The sequence below is a fragment of the Egretta garzetta genome, unplaced genomic scaffold (genome assembly GCF_000687185.1).
Source record: "Egretta garzetta isolate BGI_Z169 unplaced genomic scaffold, ASM68718v1 scaffold313, whole genome shotgun sequence".
Lineage (NCBI taxonomy): Eukaryota > Metazoa > Chordata > Aves > Pelecaniformes > Ardeidae > Egretta > Egretta garzetta.
In genome coordinates, this window is record NW_009259063.1 from 581,076 (window position 1) to 593,710 (window position 12,635).

Genomic DNA, 12,635 nt, shown 5'->3' on the forward strand with positions numbered 1-12,635 from the left:
ACAAGTAAAAACCCCTTAAATATGACTAAGCTAAGGTAAAGTTGGGAACCTTCTTGATTTTAAAATAAGAAAAATAAAGCAAATAATAAGCTATAATCATCCTATCACTCTTTGTTGCTTTGTGACTCAGTATGTCCCTATCCTCTGTCAATCTTTATCATTTCAAATTATAAGGACTACGGGGCGGGGGCGGGGGGGGAGTGTGGAAGTCACGTCTCCCACTACTGCCTCTATGCTTACGAAATGTGCAGAATCTTGCTCCTGTAGGATTAATCATTTCAAGTAGCATGAACAACTATTCCAGAATCTACATACCCTGCATCTGGCAATCTTAGGAGTTGCTAAAGGAGCTGGTCTTGTAGAATAATATTGTCTAGACTAAGAACAATAATCCTTTTCTTAAACCATAATTGAAAAACACGGGGTATGTAAAATTATTAAAAATATTATGACAAGTAGTGGACAATAAAAAAAGCTAACCACTAGTACACTGTCACTCACACGCATACCAGCTTCTGTCTCAAACACCTCAGTATATCACAACTTTTTACAAAATACTACCCCAGTTTTAAAATAGAGCAGTATTTTTCTACATTTGCAGATCATGTGTTCTCTGAAATTCAGTGACGTGATAGCAGCACGGTTAGACAAACCCTTTCAAGACCCTGATCAACACACCCCTAACTGAAACTCACATTTCCGTGTTAGCAGTTTCCAAGTTAGCTAAATGAAAGTTGGTGACATTCTCCCCTGTAATGCCTGCATGCTTGGCAAAACCATGGCTGATAATTCATACACTGTTAGCTATTTATTAGCAATGAAGGGAGAATAACCCAAGCATCCTGAATTTATAATGCTTTTTTTTTAAAAGCTATCTTTTCTTTTTCCCTGAAAAAAAGAAAAATTTGCCAGCGTTAATTACAGCTGATCTACAACGTTAACTTCAACATCAAGTACAAACTACACATGATCTAAGAACGTGTGACTGCAGAATCATTTTTCTGAAAAAGCAGTCATGAATTATCTGTATACCAGTTAAACTTTATGCTGGGTGACTAATGGGCAACAACTTCTAGAAATGCTCATTAAAGTTACTGGGATTAATAGGAACTGACTGGACCTTTCCAGTTGAAATATTTCATTAAATCAATGGAAATCTGGCACAAAAATATTTAAATATTACAAAAAGTTGACGTTTTGTTAATGTCCAAATCTTAACAAAGAAAAATTAACAACAAGGTAATCATTACCAATAACACTTCGGGTGTGGCACGTTACAAACTATGCAGAGATTTCAAATGTCTGTGTACAACGCTGAACCTGCCCACAAAGAATTCCATTTCTGGGAGATGCACAATGTGTTATTCTTCAGTATAAAAACCAAAATAGAACATTGCCTCCACAGGCTGCTTTTCCTCAAGACATTCCTTCTATGCAGCCCCCTCCCACTGTCAGGCTAGGCTTCCCTGGACCCTGTGAGCTTCTCTTGTTAATCTCTTAGCACAAGAAAGTAAAAAAAAAGGTTTTCCTTTGTTAAGAAAACCTTGATAATAAACTCAGGGCTGGCTAACCACAGGTCCTCCAGCCTTTAGAATGGCGGGCTGTCCAGTTACAATTAGCAAATCATATTAATGGATTTTACGTAGAATTATCAAATCACTTATTTACCTGCACTACCAGCTAGACATTTCAGTTAAAAGCATTCATATTTATTTAGTACCTGAGTGAAAATCTGAAGAAAACCCAGTTAGCAAATAGCACTACAAACAGATAAAGTAATGTTATTTTATGTTTTTTGAAGCCTGGTACCCTGAAACAATAAAATTTGTTAATCTTTAGACAACCACATTCCCTTCACCTTTTAAAATGACAGTCTAAATCATCCACAGATTTTCTGTCAGAACTTCATAGGATGAATGGAAATCTCCGATTTTGCTCAGCTCTAATATCAATCTTTTTTCTTCTATTATAAAACGCTCTTTGATTTTCCTCTAACCAGAATCCCATACCATTTAATAGGTAGATTGTGGTAGCTCAGAAATTAGCAGGTAGCTCACAGTGGTTGGACGTTTTACATTTTTTTTTTTTTTTTTTTTTAATTTTCATATTTAGAATATAATCCAAAAAACTATTACTTAAGATAACACCCAACACAGCTGGTGCTTTCCTATCTGATTACCATAAATAACTACAGGCAGAATTAATGCTGTGTTTTGTCACATAATCCCTTCCTAATTCAAATCTAATCATTAAGCATTCCTTCAGTTCCATTTAGTCAATTCATCTAGACAGCTAAAGCTTGCCTCTTTCAACGCTCTTTTTTACACCCTCTAACAGGGCACTCCATTTATTCATTTGCACAGCATTACTGTTACTGAGACAGAAGTTTTCACAGTGTCTTCCTTCTGTTTCTTATCAACACTAGTTATCTTATGTTTCAAATCTAAAAACACTTTCTTTGTCAAGTTGCCCAATAACATTCTAGTTTTCGTAGGCATTACTTCAAAATATAGGGACAAGCTGCACAACGAAAATGTGATGCAAAATGTATTATACTGGAAATGGCTGCCACAGAGGCGCAGTTATTTTATTTTTCTTTTGCTTAAGAATCACAACAGATAATGAACTTGCAACAAATCATGAAATACCCTAATATTTTGGAACAAACTACTTTGCTATTATAAAGTAGGGTATGCTTCATTCTCAAGGAATCTTACCAATAGCAGACTCTTTCAAATTACTTGAACTGGAGCTGCTCGAATTGTCCAGTACATCCAGCTCATCATCTAATTCAGAGAACGTATCTGCACAAAAAATGAAAGCAAAGAAGCTTTTAACCCACCTCTGACCAGCATAATAGTACTCCTAATGCTTCTTTTGCTAATCACTACCTTTCTCAGAGTTCTCTAAAGTGCTGTGATCCTCTACCAGGATTTCTTCACACGTTCTTCCCTCATCTTTTCCACATGCAGATTGACAACTTCCAGCTGGGAGGTCAGTATTTTCTGAAAATTCACTTTTGCAACTGGCTGCTCCACTGATGCTGCTATGAAGACTAAACTTCTCATAATTTTTCTAACAAAGAACAAAAAGGAAAGGTTATGTATTGTCCTTATCCAGCGCTCATTAGAAAACCTGCAAATGCAAGTGTCACTTGTGTATACACAAAGACATAAAAATGCACTTTTTGTTCCCATTTAGTTGTTAGTCCAAGACTGCATGGTACCTGGTTCAGCCACTAATTCTAAGTTTAATCTAAACAAATTATTTCTAGCCTTTACATAAAAGGTACCTTTGTTCTTTTTGAAGGTCTTTTGTAACAGTCATTGAAAGTGGGGGAAAAAAAAAAAAGAAACAAACACCAGACCAGAAAGAACTACTGAACAACATAAAAAAATAAAAGATTGGATGAAGATAGTGGGTTCTCAGATACAAGCAACGGGAGATTTACTCTCTTCCAGCTTATCATAGAATGTTTTGGGTTGGAAGGGACCCCTAGAGGTCATCTAATCCAACCCCCCTGCAGTGAGCAGGGACACCGCTAACTAGATCAGGTTGCTCAGAGCCCCATCCAACCTGGCCTTGAATGTTTCCAGGGATGGGCCCTCCACTACCTCTCTGGGCAACCTGTTCCAGTGTTTTACCACCCTCATTGTAAAGAATTTCTTCCTTAGACAACAAACATCAGAACAGTTCTGGACAATACAAAACCTGTACATAGGTCAAGATGGTTGTAAAATATGAAGTGAACTTGATATGATGTGATGCCAGAGAGAATCCCCAAGACTGAACTGACCAAATGTGGCAAGGGGTTCTTTAATGAGCAGAAAATTCTGCCTCTGCTGTTGTCATTGTTTACAGCTTTTCTGGAAAGAATAGAGATCCCTGATCCCTGTTACTGCTTCTATTTCAATGCAATATATTTTGAAAATGGAATGGTTTTATGATCTCTTTATATATTGTTCCAAGTATTCTCATATTATTTCTGTTGTGCATAAATAAATTCATGCTTTTTATTCCCTCTTGTCAGAGCAAAGTATGATAAAGGACAAATTATATAAACATTAAACAAATTAGTATCTTTACTATTTAAAGTAAATTCAGGAAAGAATACATTCCTAAATACTTATATTCTTACCAAGTGTGTCAAAGACAATTTGGCCTGTATCTAATACAATACTCTTCCAAAGTCTTTCCCTTGATGTATTTTGACCTTATTGGGACAGAGCAGAATGTGTGCATTCTGAAAACCATTTCTCTTTCAGAAACCTAACCCCACTCTGAGCACCTGTACAATGGTCTGCTTCAGTTATTTCCCATCTTTTGTTCTATTCCCAAAACTATAACTTAATGCGCAAGACATGGCTTGTCAAGCTTTTCTCTTTAAATTTGGGTGGGACACTTAAGTAGTGGACTGAGCTTATGACCAAGATGCCACAAAAAAGCGGCAACTGCAGCGTAGCACAGGATGGCAACCACTAAGGAGGACTCTCAAGCTCACTTAAAAAGAGTAGTCTGGTCATGACATATGAGCACGATTATTGTGCCCTGAACAGTAAGTACTGTAATTGCTGAAGAGACCCAATTCACCTGCTCTACATAAAAGAAAACAAAGTAAAGGGAGAGAAGGGTCAAACTGCATGGGCATCTCCAACTCCTTTCAACATTGCCCACACTGAACCTCACACTCAGATGACAAATTATTAACAATGACTTGTAAATCAAGTGGAGCTAAGGAGAAAAAAAAGAAAAGATCAAAAAGACTGCTGTTACAAATTGGTGTCAGATCTAACCGAGAAAGAAAACCTGTTTGAAATGCCTGAACTGAATTCTGTAGACCTCATGATAAAAATAATCATTATGCCTGCTACAGAAACTGTTCAGAGATCAGTGAAATGTATCCCAAAACCTTAAAGCAGTTATATAAACTGTAAAACTATAACCTGTCTACACATAAAATCTGCTCCATTTACCTAATATCTGAACACAGAGAAATATAGTATTTTATTACTGGTCTCAGAGTAACATATAAATGTACTGTGACATATTTTGCCCTACGTAGACAATAGCTAATAATTTTCAAAAGTGAGATTATATACTGTTGTTTCTCTTTTTAGTAGGGTGCTACTAAATCTAAATCAGCCAGGATTTAGAAGGACAAAAGTACAGGTTGGAGGAGGCTGGGATGCGAGTTCAATGCCACTTTTGCTCAGCATTGGAGTGGGACTATAGGGACCTACACAAGAATATAAGGATATAAAGAACCTAGTTTTGTGAGAAAAGCATGGATGAAGTATTCCTTCAACACCTCAAAACAACCATTTCCATATCCTGGGAGAGACTTCTTTCAGATAGGCAGAAAGACAGATACTTATCTTTCAAAGAAATCTACTAAACAGTGGGATATTCAGAATATCACAAACACTGAAACACGAGTTAGACTGATATATATTCATTTGAACTGTGCTCATATCTCCACTTTATTCTCGTGTTCAGTACTTTACAAATCTTTCTGGAGGCTTCGTCAGTTGATCCAGATTATTTTCACACATTTTCATACAAACTAGTAACTCCTTTTCCCCATGGGTCTGATTGTTTGCCACCTTTGTTGAAACAAACTCTGCCTTCTAGTATAAACAAACACAGTTCAAAGGAAAAGAGTCCCTGTGCAAAAATGTTCAAGTTAAAAACTAATTAATTTTTTTTTTCCAGAATTCACCTTTATGACTAAGCAAAGGCATCTCTGGAAACACTTGAAATTTGTGTCCCAGCCATGAAGAAAAATCTCTGTCTACAAGCTAAGACTCTTCATCCATATCCTGTACACTTGCACTGTCTCTCTCTTAACTGGTCACCATTACCACTGTAAAATCAGATATACTTTGGGTTTGGAGAAGTTAAACCTAAATTGGTGGTTTTCACTTCCAACAGGAACCTAATCTTTTAAAAATTGAAATTAACACTGTCAAACCCCACCCCCCCCAAACCTGCTAGGTTTAACTAAAATAAAGGTATTGATCATGTGCTTAGCTCTGTTTTGCCATATTGCTGTGCAGAAGAATTAACTTTTCTGTCTTCAAGAAATATAGAGCTCTCTAGTGGCATTTGCAAAGAGTGTTTAATTAATCTTCTTTATTAGAGACAAGTAATTACAGCATTAATACTAGTCAACTGAACTTCTATTTCAAGAAAAAAAATATAGAACTACTTCCACTATTAAACTACTTGTAAAAAAACTAGAAGATAGCAACAAAATGAGTAACAGCTAACATGAAATTGTCACGGAAAAACCCCATACTAAACAACATATTTCTTTCTGTAACAGGGTGACAGCTCTTGTGCATTGGGAAGAAGTAAATGTTATTTATAATGGCTTTAGTAAGGCTTTTGACAATGTTTCTCATGACATCTTGCAAGAAAGCTAGGGAAGCGTGACCTAGACAAAATCACAATCATTTGGTTGTACAATTGACCATAAAAATTGTACTCAATTTGGTAACTACTTTGAGGGTTTGTTAAACTGAAAATGGGTGGTGAGCACAATTTTTCAGGCTCCCTTCCGACCTTGTTCCAAAACCATTCAATGTTGTCACTGAATTACAATGATAATATGCATAATGGGATAGACTGCCTATTAAATGTGCATAGACTGCGATACACTCACATCATATATCACATTACAAGATATACATCGTACACAGAGTTGCATTAATGCAAGTGACAATAGGTTTTGAAGAAAGTTTTGCCAAACTGGAGAAACTAACAGAACTGATGAAGTTTACATAGGGAGAATGCCAGGTTCTATGAGCAGGGGAAAAACAACTGTAAAATGGACAGATGGGGAAGGACTGGTCAGACACCACCTCTGCAGGAAAAGATGCAGGGATTTTGGTGGATCAGAAACAGAGCATGACTCAACGTGACCATGCTGTTATAAAAAGGTAAACATCATGCTGGGATGTATAAAGAGAATCACCTCCAAGAACTCTGTAAACTTTCTACTTGGTACCAAAAAGGTTCTCAGTTGGAGTAACGGAGTCCAGTTTTGAACACTACACTTAGAAAATGTGGAGAGATAGAACAGGAGAGAAATAAGAATAATCAGGTCTACAAAACACAACATATAAAGTAAGACTGATGGAATTTGATTATTCAGATGAAAGAAAAAAAATAGAGAGGGGAGATATAACACATAAAAGAAAATAAATAACTCTTGCATATTTCCACTGTGGGGAGGACAAAAAGTAAGCAGCTTAAGCTGGAACACATAAAATTTAGATTAGACTTTAAGACAATCTAACAGTAATTAAGTGTTCAACTATTGCACCTATCTGGGATGCTGCAGAGAGAAATAAGTGTTGATACACTATGTAACAGCTTTGAATGTGCTCAGTAAATCCAGTGTTCTGGGGACATTCTGGTCTTAGTGCTCTCAGAGCAATTAAATGACACTTAAGAGTGGGTCTGAAAATTTCAAGTGTCATATACATCCTATATGTGCACATGCATACGTCATAGAATCATTTCAGTTGGAAAAGACCTTTAAGATCATCAAGTCCAACCATTAACCTAACCCTGCCATCCCACCACTAAACCATGTCCCTAAGCACCTCGTCTACATCCATCTAGTATCTCCTGGAAACAAGACATACATAACAAATTTACACTGTCAAGCATACAAAGCAAGACAAACATTTTCCAAAAGCCTCAGACTAACTGCAGATGCAGTATATAGCATAGTGTATACGTGCTATGGGTGTGCCCAGGATTTCCAATTATCTTCTGACAGCACTTCAGGCATCCTCATGGTTTTCCAGAAGTTATCTTCAGATGGGGGAAAAAAATAAAACCAAAACAAAAAACCACAAACCAAAAAAAGACTCATTCAGACTCGTGATTGCTGACTGTAAAGACAGTCTTTGCATTTCTGCTTGTTCCAAACTGGTCCCTAATTTGGCATAGTTTGCCTTGGAAGAGACTTTCTATCACTTGACATTTTTATGATTGACTGGTCAAATACCCGTCAGGAGTGACAGGTAGCTCTAAGGCTTGGAGATGGACAAGATAATTTCTGACAACTCTTCCTGCTTTATATTCTGTGATTCTATTAAAGTACTTTAATGCACTAACAAATTGAAGCTGAATTAAACATATTATGGGTTTGTCCTTAATAGTTTGATCATATATTTTCACAGGGAGTAACTTGGCTGTGATGACTATTTTCTACATTCAGCAGCTGTTAATAAAATTACACCTGCAAAACAGTTATTGCATAATTATACTCCAAACATAGTACAAATCTAAAAATCACACCAGCTGTAATTTCTAACATTTAAACTTTAATTCCAGTACCTGCTACATAAATACCAAAACAGAATAGTGTCAGAACAAAATCAATGGACTGAAAGGTAGAAGAAGAAAACAATTTGTGAATGCTAAGCTTTCATGACATTCCTGAGTCCTCACTCATTTCCAAAGCAATGGGAATTGTATGCAGCAGTGCACAGACAGGCACTATCACCCAAAGTTTTTTTATAAATTTTTTAATAATAAATTTTTAATAAAAATAGAATTTAATATTCTAACCTAACAAAGACTGAACTATATTGCTGTGATATTAGTAACCTGTTGCATTCTAAGTGTTTTAAAACAAAACATACTCCTTGCTTCAGCCAGTACAAACCCAGTTGCTGCATTCATACACTGTTGCTTTAAGAAAAAAAAAAAATCTGTTATGCATTGATTGGCTGAACTGAGAAAAGCATACATCTAAACACACTGAAAGAGGAAATTAAAATGAGCTCTAGTCCAATTTTTATGTCTTTTTCTGAGTTAACGAAAAAAATAGATTAATTCAAATTGAATTGCTAATTAAGCACTACTTTGTAATGCATGTGGTGATGCTTAGAAACTAACATGATTGCTAGCACAACAATTGCCAACAGTGCAGAACTGAATTCGGGTAGGGGGGGAAATGACTTGGTGAAAACGCAGCTAAACCGTTTTGTGTTTCTTTGCCTTTCAGAGAGCTGTGATCCTATCCTCACTTCTTCTAAAAGCTTGAGGAAATTTATGGCTGTTTTTGTTTACAAGAGTTGCCAGTAGCCTGCAGGGTGGTTACAAAAGTATGGATTCTTAAGCTACGAGCTTTAACCCTTCCCCCTTTAGCCACACACCCCTGCAGATGAAGAAAAAGATTGGGATAAAGAAAATCCATTCCTGTGGATAAAGAAGAGTGGGAGCAGTGGCATGCTCTGTATTTACAGGTATTCCTACAAAATGCTTCACTGTTGTTTACATTAGGGTCTTTGTGATAGAGAGGACATACAAAGAAATACCAATGTTTCTCAAGACTTCAGGTACACCATTATTATTTCTAAACCAATCTAGAAAAGACATAACACAACCTACTCTTACTTATCTACAGCTGGATTATGAAGGTTTATGCCACAGATGGAAGACAGAAAACTGTATCAGCCATTTCAGGTCTGGCCAGGCTCTTTAGTTTAGATGTAGTCCTGTCTGAAAACTCATACATTGCTTCTTTCACTATTCCCAGCCAATAAGTAGTTGAATTGCTTCTGCAAGATTGCGTGCCAGGCAGGCTTCTTAGCATAGGCTGTAACCAAGCTGCCTGCAAGCAGAATAATCAGAGTATGTCTCCCAGCAGTAACATCCTAGTCCACCAGAACTGCACCACCTTGACACCTGCCAATCTAGGTCTGGGAGGGCCGGTGTTGACCTGCAGCTAAAAATCCTATCTAGATGGAAGACGACTCATCTTGGGTCTACATGCCACACTCTTCAGTGTGCTGGGTTAGGGGAAGACTTACCAGTTCAAGTGTGAAAACAGAAAAATGCAGAGAACAATCTTGCTAATTAGCAGTCATGTGTGTTTGAACATTAGGACAAAGCACTCAGCTAATGGTAACTAAATGGACCATAACCCAAGCATGGTTAATGACTTCTGACACCCTATGAGCCCTCACAAACACTGGATGTGGAGCCACTCCATAGATCGCACTACACTCAGAATCAGAAGTTGTACCTACTTTTCCATTACCTAAGCATCTTAGTCTCCCATTACTCTGTATAATTCAGAACTTCATTTGAATACATGGATTTGCATATATGATTTAAAACTAAAATGTGTATTCTAGTTGACATTATTAATACAAAAATTAAAATAAGCTTAAATTCCCAAAGAACACAGTATTACAAAACCTGGTATAGAGAAAGAATGTGACACAACATGTGCGCCACATGCACAGATCAGAACTTCATAAATTGAGAAAAGAAATTTACTCTCGGAGAACATAATAAAAATGGGCAGACATGATAGACTATCTGGCTGATCAGAGCAGCTGGAGGTACAAACGGCTCATGTTTTGTTATATATTTTTAGCTGACAGACTCTGGTTATAAAGCTTACAGTTTTCTCCCCCACATTCAAAATATAGGACAGATCTCAATATTCATCATTCTACATTGTTTTAGGTATATCGATATTTTACATTTAAATAATGTGGCAATGAGAAAAAAGTTATTCTATTTATATGTCAAACAGTAAGTGAACACACTGGCTTATCAAGGGCTTCTAAGCATTATTTCTAAGTTAAAAACACTTCAGGATATATGCAGTAAACAAAACAATAATGGATGATGCCCATGTAATCAAATACATATTTCCAAAGTACTAAAAGTGACTTATTTTCAGCTTTTCGCAAACAGCCAAAATAATGTCTAAATTTTTCAAATATATATACCTCAAAAAAGTAATCAAATTATTATTTGGCTACCTTCTCGTCTCTTTAAAGGAAAATATTAAAAAGATACTTTCATTATTAGTTAAATCAACTACTGTTTTGGCTTGGAACACAGAAAACTCAACTTTGCCACTGGTCTGTTTGGTGACCTTACACAAACTATTTTTTCCTCTCCTTTTCCTACCCAGAGCATAAAAACATAATATTGACCACCTTGAAATGAAAGGTACTATGTCAGAGATAATTATACTATTATTACTTGGTTTGGTCCTCTGTACCTTGTGGTATGTCAGCAACCTTAACCTTGGAGAACTGAACACACTAACTCTATTAAACACCTTTGATCCCTACATCTGCTTGTGTTCTTACATAAACAATTTCTATGGAAAACAAGGAAAGGTAAGAATTTCTGTTGGGAGCTGATAATGACTCCTTTTATTAGGATTATTTTCAAGCAGGGATTTTATGCTATACTTGCCAGGCAAGGTAACTACACTTCTCCAACGTCATCTACTGACCTGCCTTTCAATTGCCTACTTATCAGCTTCCATACTGGTCTTACACTACTTATAAAACAGATTCCACTCCGGCTCCAAAAGATCTCTGCTGCTTAGTTCCATAAACCAGGACAAAAAGTACACTCTTTATTTCAGAAACATTATACGACACAACTGGGATGAAAAAGGAGCACATTTTAGTAGAGAGAAAACAGTATAAGATAGCTGGCTTCAAAAAAACATTGAACTACATGGCAGAAACACTGAATTCTCTGACGCCATGGAAAATGACAAATTACCTGGCTGTGGAATTGCTGGGGTCTTGACTAAGATGAATTAGGTTGTCCATACCTCACAGAGTTTTTATTTCAGGAACAGCTGCTTGAAATTCTTCCTAGTACTTTTAGTCAGAATATTGTATTTTTTTCAAAAGTCAGACTTTTCAGGAATAATTATTCTCTTTATTAGAAATCCTCATAAACTTCATAAAATTTTCCTACAATACTGGGAAAAAGGCGACAACATGGCTCCTTCTGCTTCTAAGCCCTGCAGCACTCCTCTGAAATTTGAAAGATCGTATTCTATCTTATTTACAGCAAGGGCACACAATTAAGTCTCCCACTTCTCATTATCAAGCCCTACTCCTCTCAGCTTCTGTAGTGTTCTGGATCTTTGTCAGATCCTCCTGTTGTACCTGTTTCTTTTAATATACATAATAAAATATCCACTGGAGTGGAACTGGAGTTACAGTATTCCTTCCTTGAGAAGACTAGCCATTATCCCCCAAAACACAGAGGCATTTTCCTTCTCATTTTGTAGATAGGTGTATTTTTCAAGTATTGATACAAATCAGAAGCACCCTAACTTCGACGCAATATCATCAAAATATCGTATCTTACAAGTGTCTGGATAGGGCACTCTTCTCTCAAAGACAGGATAATTCCATTGAAATCCCAAATCAAGCAGCTTTCCATCCATAGTACATTTTTTGCAAATTTCATCACAGCTATACAAGAGAATGACTATATCAAGATATGAAAAAATAATGGCATACAACAAGCTTTTAAATGTGTGGTGTAAGAAAACTCAAAAAACATGGAAAATAACTGCTCATATGGTTTTAAGTTATAAATCCTACTCTGTATCTTTCTTTCATCTCAGTACCTCTTACATTTCAAATGACAGTGGTTTGTTGAAGTTTTTCTGGCAGTCGTTGGCATCCCTTTAATTGAAAAAAAAAAAGTGTAATACAAATAATGATCTTGAACTGATAGGTCAAAAAACTACTGAAAAAAAGATTAACAATTTCTACAAGTCTTATGTTTGGCCAGGAAGGTGAAAACAACTTATTAAAAAGAAAAAAAATCCGTAA

General features: G+C 36.4%; 1 protein-coding gene across 2 annotated transcripts in view; it reads right to left on the reverse strand.

The window, feature by feature from the left end:
• Positions 1 to 12,635, reverse strand: part of NEK10 (NIMA related kinase 10) — a 106,509-nt gene that overhangs the window by 31,638 nt on the left and 62,236 nt on the right. For both annotated transcript variants that reach the window (XM_035890697.1, XM_035890698.1), the window contains exons 26-27: positions 2,892 to 3,075; positions 2,718 to 2,804 (exon numbers count right to left, since the gene is read on the reverse strand). In XM_035890697.1, the coding sequence (XP_035746590.1) occupies positions 2,718 to 2,804; positions 2,892 to 3,075 (271 nt within the window). The remainder of the gene's footprint in view (positions 1 to 2,717; positions 2,805 to 2,891; positions 3,076 to 12,635) is intronic.